This window comes from Trematomus bernacchii, unplaced genomic scaffold (genome assembly GCF_902827165.1).
Source record: "Trematomus bernacchii unplaced genomic scaffold, fTreBer1.1, whole genome shotgun sequence".
In the NCBI taxonomy this organism is placed as follows: domain Eukaryota; kingdom Metazoa; phylum Chordata; class Actinopteri; order Perciformes; family Nototheniidae; genus Trematomus; species Trematomus bernacchii.
Window position 1 is genome coordinate 1,779,153 of NW_022987370.1, and position 14,170 is coordinate 1,793,322.

General features: G+C 42.5%; 1 protein-coding gene across 1 annotated transcript in view; it reads left to right on the forward strand.

Annotated features, from left to right (window-relative positions):
* The window catches only part of cacna1g (calcium channel, voltage-dependent, T type, alpha 1G subunit), a 192,505-nt gene that overhangs the window by 126,046 nt on the left and 52,289 nt on the right, over positions 1–14,170 (forward strand). The window contains exons 20-24 of the mRNA XM_034132787.1: positions 577–761; positions 9,718–9,844; positions 12,658–12,783; positions 12,870–12,959; positions 13,330–13,522. Of these exons, the coding sequence (XP_033988678.1) occupies positions 577–761; positions 9,718–9,844; positions 12,658–12,783; positions 12,870–12,959; positions 13,330–13,522 (721 nt within the window). The remainder of the gene's footprint in view (positions 1–576; positions 762–9,717; positions 9,845–12,657; positions 12,784–12,869; positions 12,960–13,329; positions 13,523–14,170) is intronic.

Genomic DNA, 14,170 nt, shown 5'->3' on the forward strand with positions numbered 1-14,170 from the left:
TCTTGTACTTGAGTAAAAGTAGAAGTACTCAGATCTGGTACTTGAGTAAAAGTAGAAGTACTCAGATCTGGTACTTGAGTAACAGTAGAAGTACTCAGATCTTGTACTTGAGTAACAGTAGAAGTACTCAGATCTGGTACTTGAGTAAAAGTAGAAGTACTCAGATCTGGTACTTGAGTAACAGTAGAAGTACTCAGATCTTGTACTTGAGTAAAAGTAGAAGTACTCAGATCTGGTACTTGAGTAACAGTAGAAGTACTCAGATCTGGTACTTGAGTAACAGTAGAAGTACTCAGATCTTGTGCTTGAGTAAAAGTAGAAGTACTCAGATCTTGTACTTGAGTAAAAGTAGAAGTACTCAGATCTTGTACTTGAGTAAAAGTAGAAGTACTCAGATCTTGTGCTTGAGTAAAAGTAGAAGTACTCAGATCTTGTACTTGAGTAAAAGTAGAAGTACTCAGATCTTGTACTTGAGTAAAAGTAGAAGTACTCAGATCTTGTACTTGAGTAAAAGTAGAAGTACTCAGATCTTGTACTTGAATCACCAACCTTGGTGTGTTTCCTCTCTGGTTGCAGATCGTGTCTCTGGGCTGGTGCTTCGGGGAGAAGTCGTACCTGAGGAGCAGCTGGAACCTTCTGGACGGGATGCTGGTGATGATCTCCGTCATCGACATCCTCGTCTCTCTCCTCTCAAACTCCGGCACCAAGATCCTCGGCATGCTGAGAGTGCTGCGGCTCCTCAGGACCCTCAGACCCCTACGGTGAGGAAAATACCTGTATACACACACACACACACACACACACACACACACACACACACACACACACACACACACACCTCACACACACACACACACACACACACACACACACACACACACACACACACACACACACACACACACACACAGAGAAACACAATAGATTGAGAGGTTTAATTGTCGCATTGCACAAACAGTCCCAGGCTCCGTATATAATACACATGTTTACTTGCATATACAATAGTGCACTTCAAACTGTAAATAGGTAAACTATGTACGTGTAGAATAAGATATAACATAGCAACAGTAAGATATTTGGACGTCCTTGCGGAGGGATATTAACCTTTGTGCATCATTTTAAAAATGGATACAAATATATATATATATATATCTGCGTGCAAAACTAATATATAAATCTTATTTTTTCACATTCCTTACCAACATTATTCCTATGTTTCATTTGACTCTGTCTGGGATCAATAATTAGAAACCTGGAAAATAGCCCATTGTGCCAAAATGACTCAGCAACAACCTAAATTGAATTTGCCAAAGCTTCAAATGAAAAGCCCAAAATGCATCGTATTATTCTTTAATGGCTGTGGGGTAAACACAAATGAGGTTTGAATGGAAACTCTTTTGTCTCTAGGCTTTGAATGAGGCTGCACACTTCATTAAAAACCTATTTTGAGAGCTTGGTTTGAACTCCTGGAACTCAGTGACGCTCAAACCCTCACTGAAGTGTTCGCCACATGCTGTAACAAACCCAAAATGGAATATTTAATAATGAAAGATATTTGAGGTTATAAGCACTCGGCGACCTCACGTTATAATCCCTCCACTTCCCACACTCCAGCTGCCGATTGGACGTCTGGTTTGAAAACTGAGGCAGACTGAGATTATGTGACGTGTGTGTGTGTGTGTGTGTGTGTGTGTGTGTGTGTGTGTGTGTGTGTGTGTGTGTGTGTGTGTGTGTGTGTGTGTGTGTGTGTGTGTGTGTGTGTGTGTGTGTGTGTGTGTGTGTGTGTGTGTGTGTGTGTGTGTGTGTGTACAGGCTTATTTTAGCATGCATACATGCGTGTGTTATTGTTAGCGTGTACACAGTCGTGTTTATTTGAGCGGAAATGAGGCGGAAAATAACCAATTTGGAGATTTTGTTTGTTCTTATACATCCCAATATGAGTGTGTGTGTGTGTGTGTGGGTGCAGAGGGGAATGGAGAATGTGTTTTTCCTGCGAGTGTGTGTGTGGCCTGTTGGTGTGTGTGTAATTTGCATGTGTGTGCATCGTCACGCTTGGCTTCTCGTCTCCTCTCGTGAAGGGAAGCTCTCGTTAATATTCATCACAGAGAAACACGCAAATCAAATATTCATTTTCATCCCACCGACAAATGTACCCTCTGATCTTCTCTGTCTACTTTTGGCTTTCTTTACTCTCACCTCTGACTTTAAAGAGAAATATTACTCTCTTCTCAGATCTCAGCAGACCTCAAGTCAGTGTGATGTTATTGGTGTAATTCATTTGCGTCACATTTTCTATTATCTTTTGTGCAATCCGACCCATTCGCAAAATATTGTATTTATTTGATTCATTTAATTTCTTCACCCATACAGCACATGCACTTTCTCCAAAAAGAGCTTTTTGTACATGCATTATAAATAAATGAACACAAAAAAACATGTATTTTTAAGACCATTGACATGCACTAAAAGCTATAACACACTACAGGAAAGGGAAAACCCCAAAAAGCAGAATACGGCCTATTCAATACGTTCATTGTTGGGATTTGAGGCCTTGCTAACTAGAAGGCAACTCAAAGGGCTGTTTTCTTGAGTAAAGCATAACGGATAAATCCACCCTGCATGTCGGATCAATCTAGTCATTTTTTCCTTGTCAACGCTCCACATTTTCCTCCAAGAAACACTTTGACTGCAGTATACACGTAACAGAAGTGTTTCTGTGACATTAAACCAAGTTGTTTGTAATTAGATGTGCTGTGACATCTGAGTACCTGCCTCTCTCTCTGCTTTAATCCCCACAGAGGCGCATTACCGTCAGGCAGGGGGGGGTCTTAGAGTCAGATTAGAAAACATGAAGCAATGACACACGGACAAATGTGAAGTTTTGACGGTAAATATTCTCCAGAGCTAAGGTGGTCTTCAGTTTGAGAGAAATGCAAAATGGCAGCGAGAGAAACAGGATTATGAGAGGGGGGGAAGAAACAGGAAGACAGGAGGATCTGTGCTGAGGCTGCAGACGAGTTATAGTTTAAGTCATTCTGTAAAATCATCTGTGATGTAGTTATTAAGTGTGAATCCAGACGGAGGAGCAAAGCATTAAAGGGTTCAGCGTATGAAACTGTGGATATTCTGTAAACGGCAGGTATTTAAAAGCCTGTTCGAGGTCATTCAGTCGGGTCAACACAGAGAGAGCTACTGCTCAGGTTGTATTGAAGACGTGTTTCTCTTAAAGTGGACCTATCATGCTATATTTGAATATAGTGTAGGGCCATACCTATATAAGGCATATTTATAACATTTTTTTTCAAAATACCAAACAGATCATGCATTTTAGCCATGCCTCATTTCGCTCTATTTGAAAAATGTTAGCTCTGTTTTTGCAAGGGCAGATTCAGTGAGAACAGCACCATCTACAGGCCTGGCATATGTACTACAGCGTCTCCAGCGCTTTCGAACGGCAATGGCCGTGGCTGTCTCCTCCTGATTGGTGGAGTTGGCCCAATAGCCGTAGCGCCACCGTCCTGACGTCAGGACAGTGTTCAAATCTGGATCAGTTTTTATCAGATCCGTTGCAGCCCCTTTTTTAGAGATTTGGGTATGGAGGAAAACAGAGAGGGTTGTGTTTTCTGACACTTGGTGAGTTCCCTGGAACACCGGGGACACATATTCATGTAGAAAAGACGTACCAAAGTGCATTTTGTATGATAGGTCCCCTTTAAAGTAGTGAATACACATTAATTTGGGGAGATACTGTACGAATGCTTCTGCAAAACACAACAACACAAACCCTATTTATTGGTGTTTCTTAAATTGCATACTTCTCTACTTACTTTCTTCAGCTTTGAGTGGGCTTTTCTACTACTTAGGTCACGTAACACTATACTGGCGTCTAAAAGAAGATCGTTTTAATGGGTTGGTTGGCAGTTAGTTGTCTGTAAGGATTTGTATACCGCAAACAATAACGTTTCTAGCTAGCTCCCTAGCTACCAGCAGCAATTGTCTCTTGTGTTGAGGGTACAGCCATCTGTGATTTGAGATGATGCAAAGCGATCAGAAAACCACACACTGCATTTACTGTGGGAAGTATCCAAATTGAGACACAGCATACAGTGTGTATTGAGACCTGTTTGTCCGATACCTATGCGTGCAGACTGAAGGCAAGGCAAGGCAAGGCAAGTTTATTTATATAGCACCTTTCAACACAAGGCAATTCAAAGTGCTTTACAAAAATGGAAGACATTATGAAAATGGCATTTAAAATCATTAAAAAGAAAAGATAATAAAATAAACATTAAAAGAAAAAATACATGGATAAAAGTTAAAAGTTACAGTGCAGTTTAAGATGTGAATAGTTCAATTAAAAGCAGCGGCAAAAAGAAAAGTCTTCAGCCTGGATTTAAAAGTAGTAAGAGTTGCAGCGGACCTGCAGGTTTCTGGGAGTTTGTTCCAGATATTCGGAGCATAATAACTGAATGCTGCTTTACCATGTTTAGTTCTGACTCTGGGGACAGAAAGCTGACCAGTCCCTGAAGACCTGAGGGTTCTGGATGGTTCATAATTTAGCAGGAGGTCAGACATGTATTTTGGGCCTAAACCATTCAAAGCTTTATAAACCAGCAGCAGTATTTTGAAATCTATTCTTTGACACACAGGAAGCCAGTGTAAGGACTTCAGAACAGGAGTGATGTGATCCACTTTCTTAGTGTTAGTGAGGACTCGAGCAGCGGCGTTCTGAATCAGCTGCAGCTTTCTAATAGATTTTTTAGTGAGACCTGTAAAGACACCATTGCAGTAGTCGAGTCTACTGAAGATAAAAGCATGGACAAGTTTTTCCAAATCCTGCTGTGACATTAGTCCTTTAATCCTAGATATGTTCTTTAGGTGATAGTAGGCTGATTTAGTAACTGTTTTAATGTGACTGTTGAAACTCAGGTCAGAGTCCATGACTACACCTAGATTTCTGGCTTCATCTGTTGTTTTGAACATTGCAGACTGAAGCTCAGCGCTAACTTTTATACGTTCTGCCTTGGCTCCAAAAACCATTACCTCAGTTTTATCTTTGTTTAATTGGAGAAAGTTCTGACACATCCAGTCATTGATTTGTTCAATGCACTTACTCAGTGTTTGAATTGGAGCATAATCTCCTGGTGAAATTGTTACGTACATTTGTGTGTCATCCGCATAGCTATGGTAACTTATTTTGTTGTTCTTCATTATCTGAGCCAGTGGTAGCATGTAGATGTTAAAGAGAAGAGGCCCCAAGATGGAGCCTTGAGGTACCCCACATGTCATATTTGTCAACTCAGATGTGTATTTACCTATAGAAACAAAGTTTTTTCTGTCCTTTAAGTAGGACTCAAACCAATTTAGAACTGTTGCCAAAAGTCCCACCCGGTTTTCCAGTCGGTCTAGTAATATGTTGTGGTCAACAGTGTCAAACGCAGCACTGAGATCTAATAATACTAACACTGAAGTTCTGCCACTGTCTGTGTTTAAGTGGATGTCATTGAAGACCTTTACAAGAGCAGTCTCAGTGCTGTGGTAAAGAATATATTTGATTTTCCACCAACGAAAAGTGTGATTGTTTGTTTCTCTGCTTGTTGTCACTCCGGATCGACTGTGTGTGTGTGTGTGTGTGTGTGTGTGTGTGTGTGTGTGTGTGCGTGTGTGTGTGTGTGTGTGTGTGTGTGTGTGTGTGTGTGCGAGTGTGCGTATGTGTGTGTGTGTGTGTGTGTGTGTGTGTGTGTGTGTGTGCGAGTGTGTGTATGTGTGTGTGTGTGTGTGGGTATAATTGCTGCAAACAGGTGACTTTGTATTCCTGTGTGTGTGTGTGTGTGTGTGTGTGTGTGTGTGTGTGTGTGTGTGTGTGTGTGTGTGTGTGTGTGTGTGTGTGTGTGTGTGTGTGTGTGTGTGCAGGTGTCTGTTTGTTTCTCATTAGAGGCATTAATGACTGTATACAGGGGAGTGACATAATGATGCATCAGCTTTGTTTAACACACACACATGCACACACACACACACACACATACACACACACACACACACACACACACACACACACACACACACACACACACACACACACACACACACACACACACACACACACACACACACACACACTGTCTTCATTCATAAACCTCAGAGACGCAGCTAATGCAACAACACTCGCTTTTATGTTAGTGTGTATTACACCAACTACCTCGATACCTCATTTTCCGAGGGTGACACATTTCATTTTGAAATATAGCGCCCTATATTGTGCTAGTGCTGCTAGTTGCATCTTAAAAACTAAAAACACACCTCCTGTTGTTTTACATTTCATGATTAGGAGGTAGGTGAACTTGGATGGGAAAGGCAAAACAGACGACATTTCAAAATATAAGCGTATCTTAAAAATTACGATATGTTCCAGTGTTTTTGATGACAGTATATGTACGGGGCACCTTGATGTGTTAGCTTAGCAGTTTACATTTCACTAATTTGCTCATGCATAGTGAGTGTGAGAATCAGACAGCTGTAGAGGACGGACATCTGTAGAATTGAACACAGCAAGGTGGAGGTGTGTGTGTGTGTGTGTGTGTGTGTGTGTGTGTGTGTGTGTGTGTGTGTGTGTGTGTGTGTGTGTGTGTGTGTGTGTGTGTGTGTGTGTGTGTGTGTGTGTGTGTGTGTGTGTGTGTGTGTGTGTGTGTGTGTGTGTGTGTGTGTGTGTGTGTGTGTGTGTGTGTGTGTGTGTGTGTGTGTGTGTGTGTGTGTGTACGCTGTGATGTGCTGTGACATTATGCAGAAGGTTTGAGACATAAAGAAGAAGCCTATACTCTTCTCCCTCCGGCTCCTCCTCATCCTCAATTTTCTTTTGTATTTGTGTCATATGCTAATCGACTGTGTGGAGACGAGTGGGTGTCCTTCGTCATCAGAGTGTGTGTCCTTCGTGATCAGAGTGTGTGTCCTTCGTCATCAGAGTGTGTGTCCTTCGTGATCAGAGTGTGTGTCCTTCGTCATCAGAGTGTGTGTCCTTCGTCATCAGAGTGTGTGTCCTTCGTCATCAGAGTGTGTGTCCTTCGTCATCAGAGTGTGTGTCCTTCGTGATCAGAGTGTGTGTCCTTCGTCATCAGAGTGTGTGTCCTTCGTCATCAGAGTGTGTGTCCTTCGTGATCAGAGTGTGTGTCCTTCGTCATCAGAGTGTGTGTCCTTCGTGATCAGAGTGTGTGTCCTTCGTCATCAGAGTGTGTGTCCTTCGCCATCAGAGTGTGTGTCCTTCGTGATTAGAGTGTGTGTCCTTCGTCATCAGAGTGTGTGTCCTTCGTCATCAGAGTGTATTGACTCTGAAAGAGAGGCTCATCTGTTCTCCTTAATCAGCCGTGTTCCCCTCTCAGTGTTTGTTGAGTTGCAGCTCAGAAGGAGGACATGGTGTAAAGAGGGTTTCATGCTAAGCAGCGGCGTGTGGAAACATTTAATCTGGCAGGTATTGTTTGATCTGAGCGACTAAACGATGTGTTTGTGTCCTTGATGGACTTTGCAAACTCGCTTACTTCCTAACTTGTACACGTTTTTATTTTACTCTTAAAAGCCTGAAACGCCTCCATTGGACTCCTTTGTTTACTTTCCTATCATAGGGACCTCACTATGTAGCACTCTCCCTCCTATTGGCTAGCTCTCCAACACAGACTGGGCTCTGGTTTCTGACAGAGGGTGAAACGAGGTGCTGCAGCACAGACAGTATCACAGTAGAGACACTACATACTGATATACACCTGAACATCAGCAGGAGAGCACTCTTTAAAGTAGAGACACTACATACTGATATACACCTGAACATCAGCAGGAGAGGACTCTTTAAAGTAGAGACACTACAAACTGATATACACCTGAACATCAGCAGGAGAGGACTCTTTAAAGTAGAGACACTACATACTGATATACACCTGAACATCAGCAGGAGAGGACTCTTTAAAGTAGAGACACTACATACTGATATACACCTGAACATCAGCAGGAGAGGACTCTTTAAAGTAGAGACACTACATACTGATATACACCTGAACATCAGCAGGAGAGGACTCTTTAAAGTAGAGACACTACATACTGATATACACCTGAACATCAGCAGGAGAGGACTCTTTAAAGTAGAGACACTACATATTGATATACACCTGAACATCAGCAGGAGAGGACTCTTTAAAGTAGAGACACTACATACTGATATACACCTGAACATCAGCAGGAGAGGACTCTTTCAAGTAGAGACACTACATACTGATATACACCTGAACATCAGCAGGAGAGGACTCTTTAAAGTAGAGACACTACATATTGATATACACCTGAACATCAGCAGGAGAGGACTCTTTAAAGTAGAGACACTACATACTGATATACACCTGAACATCAGCAGGAGAGGACTCTTTAAAGTAGAGACACTACATACTGATATACACCTGAACATCAGCAGGAGAGGACTCTTTAAAGTAGAGACACTGCATACTGATATACACCTGAACATCAGCAGGAGAGGACTCTTTAAAGTAGAGACACTGCATACTGATATACACCTGAACATCAGCAGGAGAGGACTCTTTAAAGTAGAGACACTACAAGTGTATACTTATGTCTGCATGTATTTGCATATTTTATTATATTTGTGTTTACGTCTTGTATGTTGCATTGTTTGTACGACTTAAGTTTTTCATTGCCAAAACTACGCTGCATGTGACAATAAAGGCTTTGAATATTCAACATTGCCTATAAAGAAGGATTCTACAAGCATCTGCAGCTCTTTGGAGTGTGTTGCATTCCTATCAGACTGTACAATATATGTGGTAGTTGCTAACGTAGAGGGGTTATCCTTCTTCTCTGTTATAAAACACTTCAGCTCCTTCCTCTGCGGAGGAATGCAATGCAAACATACCAGCACTGCTGCATCAGATCTTAAAGGAGACACCAGCGCCCTCTATAGAGCATCAGTGGTACTGCATCCCATAATGCTTTGCAGCAGCGTATCAGAGTGCAGAGTGATGAGGTTTAGCGCAGTGATCGGGCGTATTGATCTGTGGCCTCGGTGGCGGCTGGCCTTTTATTATCTCATGTCTTCTTTTAATGTGCTATTGACTGTCTGCACACAGAGCAGCTGATCTCTGACAGACTGAGGCTGCTCTGTTTCAAGTTGCAAGGCTTTATTGTCATTTGTACAGTAGCTTCAGTGCAGATATGGCAATGAAAGACTGAAGTCCTCCTACGACAGTGCAACATATATATATAGGACATAGAACAAATACATCTATAACATCATATTATTGTGTGCATCTGTGCGATTACTCATGGAGACCTGTGTGTTGGGTGAGCATGTGCGGATGTGTGTGTGTGTGTGTGTGTGTGTGTGTGTGTGTGTGTGTATGTGTGTGTGTGTGTGGTGTGTGTGTGTGTGTGTGTGTGTGTGTGTGTGTGTGTGTGTGTATGTGTGTGTGTGTGCCTGTGCCTGGGGGGTGAGTTTGGAGCGCTGCAGGCATCCCTGCTCCATCTGGTCTGAGCTGTGACTGACCTTACAGTGGCCTACACACACACACACACACACACACACATACACACACACACACACACACACACACACACACACACACACACACACATACACACACACACACACACACACACACACACACACACACACACACACACACACACACACACACACTAACCCCCTGTCTCTTGCTGTGTTTTCAGAGTGATCAGCAGGGCTCCGGGGCTGAAACTCGTGGTGGAGACTCTGATGTCGTCGCTGAAGCCGATCGGGAACATCGTGGTGATCTGCTGCGCCTTCTTCATCATCTTCGGCATCCTGGGAGTGCAGGTGAGAGGGAAACACACACACACACGTGCACACACACGCACACACACACACACGCACAAACACACACACGATGAGAAAACACTAAAACAGTCCTGACAGTGGTGACAAAGAAATATTAACCTCCTGCTGCGACAGTTTGACAAACACTCCCACAATAATTCACTTTCTTGGAACTACTTACATCCTAAAGTCCCTGCAGATAGCAGTGCTGTAGTTATATGATCGGTGGTGACAAATATATATTATCCTCCTGCTGCAAATTATTGAAATATACTCCCACAACTGTCGGTATATGATCAGGGGTAAGTGTGTATGAATATTTGTGAAATCATCTCTCTGTTTTATGAGTCATTGCCTCGTTATCAGCGTTAATTGAACTCTAAATGCTTAGGTTTTGGGTTTTCTTATTTATTTGAATTCATTTATACATGTTTTCATTTTGTATTTCAGTTTTTTAAATGTTGGCTCTTATTACCTATGCTATTTGTAAAAAAGAATTGAAGAAAAATAAATGTTTTTCAATAAATAATAAATTAATAAAATAAAAATAAAAAGTCAATAAACACAGGACCGTGGGTGTTTCTCAATGTCGAGGACGCTTCCTTGGTAGCACATGTCTTCCGAGTCAGGTCCTTCAGAAGCGAGGCAACAATCCTTCCTAGCCTCAGAAAACGAAGAATGGAGGAACAGGCTAACAGGTGTGCAGGTGTGCGTCATACACGAGGCCCCGCTTTAAATGGAGCGCGATTTCCGCCAAAGATTGTGGAAATTGTTCCGTGCGCAAAGCATTGTGGGGATTTTAAGACCGCGGAGGATACACATGTGCAGCCTCGAAATTTCCCACAACGAAGGACGCCGGGCTCGGTAGAATTCCAAGGAGCCTGGACATTGCAACAGTCCTTCGGCGGGACTCGATGACATAGCATCCTTGAAATAGTGGCTTTGGAGAAGAATACATTTAAAAAAAAATTTAAAAAAAATATATATATAAGAAATAAAAATCTAATTATGTTGTTAACAAAGTGATTCTGTATAATGAAATAAACGGACAAATACAAAGCAAGAAAAGCAACTCTTCCCTATACCTCACACACCTGGATGTTAACGTATGCTTATCTGGTTGCGATGGAGGATTCATGGCTAACAGCCCGAGAGCAAATCCATCCCAACGAGCCGCCGTGTGGCCTTCAGGCTCCTGTCCATCAGCGTCTGTACGTCCATAAACCTTCTGTATACGTGAGGCAGAATCTCAAAGGGTTAATGAGGAGGAACAAGCTGTCAGTCGTTAAAAGAGGGGCGGAGAATTCACTACATAGCCCTCAACCTTCGGATGTGAACACATGTCGTAATGTTCCCAGAACATAAGTACACATTCACTGACCTGTGATTAATGTCTGATTTATTATACACCAAGGAGCCTTTACTGTCTTTTGCACGAGAGGTTTGGAAGCTGCTAGTATCCCTTTTATATCCTTAGTCTGGGATAATAACACTCATTTGCAATGTGTTTTCCAAGTAAAATAAACATATGACTAGCAGCCAGGTAGCGTAGCTTTGCAAACATGGAAGTGGTGACAATCGGCTATCCTGGCGTTAACTAAAGGAAATAAAAACCTTTTAGTGGCCATTCAGTTGATTGCAGTCTTTAGATTAGATTAGATTCAACTTTATTGTCATTGCACAACAACATGCAGTTTGCATCCAACCAGAACTGCAAACAGCAGGTGAAGTGCATAATGTTACACCATATTCACATATTAGGTTACAGTAAATAAGGAATACATATTAAGTTGCAAGTTTGAGGAATACACAGATAAGGTATATCAAATATTCTACTAAGAAGTCTAGATTCCACCGAATCCAACACACTGTCCGTTTAAAATGTGGATAAACTAGACGACTTGAAGTAACTGGGAAATGTTCTCCTCTTAATGAGACTGATCTTTATTAGTAGGACCTTGTTTAAAGTGGACCTATCATGCTATATTATAATAATATAGTGTAGGACCATACCTATATAAGGCATATTTATACTTTTTTTTTTTTAAATACCAAACAGATCATGCATTTTAGCCATGCCTCATTTTGCTCAATTTGACATTTTTTAGCTCTGTTTTAGCAAGGGCTGATTCAGTGAGAACAGCACCATCTACAGGCCTGGCATATGTACTACAGCGTCTCCAGCGCTTTCGAACGGCAATGGCCGTGGCTGTCTCCTCCTGATTGGTGGAGTTGGCCCAATAGCCGTAGCGCCACCGTCCTGACGTCAGGACAGTGTTCAAATCTGGATCAGTTTTTATCAGATCCGTTGCAGCCCCTTTTTTAGAGATTTGGGTATGGAGGAAAATAGAGAGGGTTGTGTTTTCTGACACTTGGTGAGTTCCCTGGAACACCGGGGACACATATTCATGTATAAAAGACGTACAAAAGTGCATTTTGCATGATAGGTCCCCTTTAAGTAAAAGAATATGCAGTTTTTTTTTACTTCTTTGAAGCTGTTTACATGGCTAATGAAAATAAAGAATCCATTGATATTCCCTATATACGTGTAGCGGCGCTAAATAAGGATCAAATTATGGAAAAGTAGATCCGCTTTTTCCATTTTTTTCCACTTGATTGCGTCAAAATATAACTTTTCCACCACTGGCATACTTGTTTCTCATTTATACAGGAACTTGTGGATAAGAGTTACTGTAGAATCACCAGATATACATTTGAAATTGTATGCATCTTCTGGAAATGTATTTTGAGATGATATTAGAAATTCCCGAAACCATCTGACTGTAAAATCAAATCTGTGTTTTTCTCCCCAGCTCTTCAAGGGGAAGTTCTTTATTTGCCAAGGAGAAGATATCGGAAACGTCACCAACAAGTCGGACTGTTTGCAGGCCAACAAGAAGTGGGTCAGACACAAGTACAACTTCGACAACCTTGGACAGGTGAGGCCTCGCAAATAGCAAGATGTCTGATCAAAAAATACATTTGACTTTAACAAGGAATATGTCCTTTCTTCTCCATTTCTCAGGCCTTGATGTCTCTGTTTGTTCTGGCGTCCAAAGACGGCTGGGTGGACATCATGTATTACGGACTGGACGCTGTAGGAGTTGACCAACAGGTGATTATATTGAAACATTGGGCATCCACTTAGGAATTCTTACCCGCCTTTTTTTTGAAGGATTGTTCTGCAAATGTCTACAAAGTCCCTGAGTCTGAAACCACCAGACATATGTCTATCTCCATAGAGGCTGAATCATCATGTTAATCACATAGCTATCATATGCCTAAAACAGTCCTGATGCTCTTCTAGGTAATCATACATCCTGTCATGTTCACAGCTACAGTTGGGATACCTTTGTTATCATGTGTACTCTCATATTGGAAGAGGACAATCACTATTTTCCCTACGCTATGTACAAAGGACAATAAAAGCCTTGAAATCTTGAAATCTTGAAAAATCGACCAATCCCTTGTGTCCTGTGTTCCAGCCGGTCATGAACTACAACCCGTGGATGCTGCTGTACTTCATCTCCTTCCTGCTGATCGTGGCCTTCTTCGTGCTCAACATGTTCGTGGGCGTCGTGGTGGAGAACTTCCACAAGTGCCGGCGCCACCAAGAGGCCGAGGAGGCCAAGCGCAGGGAGGAGAAGAGACTGAAACGCATGGAGAAAAAGAGACGGAGTAAGGAGAAGGAGCTGGCTGGTCGGTAGTCTTTCCACATCTTTCTGAGTCCTGCTTGATTTGAGCCTGAGCCTTTTTTATACTTTCCGCTTTTTGATTTGGTATGGCCGAATCCGGAAGAACCCAATTAGTGAGCTTTAGACCCGGCTACAGTTGCTACTCTGCGGTAGATCCTTTCCCCCCCTTTTTTTCTCTCCCCGTAGACCCTCTAGGGTTAGTTTTCCGTTGCAGTCCGGCGGTCACCTCGTCTGGCTCTGCAGCTCCAGACTTTTGGAAGCTCTCCTTCAACTCCAGCGTCTAATTGACCCAGCTGGGTGTTCAGGAAAGCTTCCATAATCGTCCGTTTTTTTTTGCAGAGTTCGATCAGCTGACCTCTGGTGTTTTTAGCCCCCCCCCCCCCCATCCTATCCCCCCTTTTTTCCCTCACCTTGCCTGGTCTACCGTAGATGCTTGGGATGGAGCATGCCCAGTGAGTGCTGACGGAGGGGCTTGCATGGTGGTGGGTACACAGAGCTAGAGGAAGGGGGAGTCGTTGGTTATTTAACCGCCTTAAAAAACGACCCCCCTCCCTTCCCCTCTTCTGCATGTGGTTTAGTACAGCCGCAGGGGCAGGGACTCAATTCTGGAAGAAAATGAAGATTCTCCCCC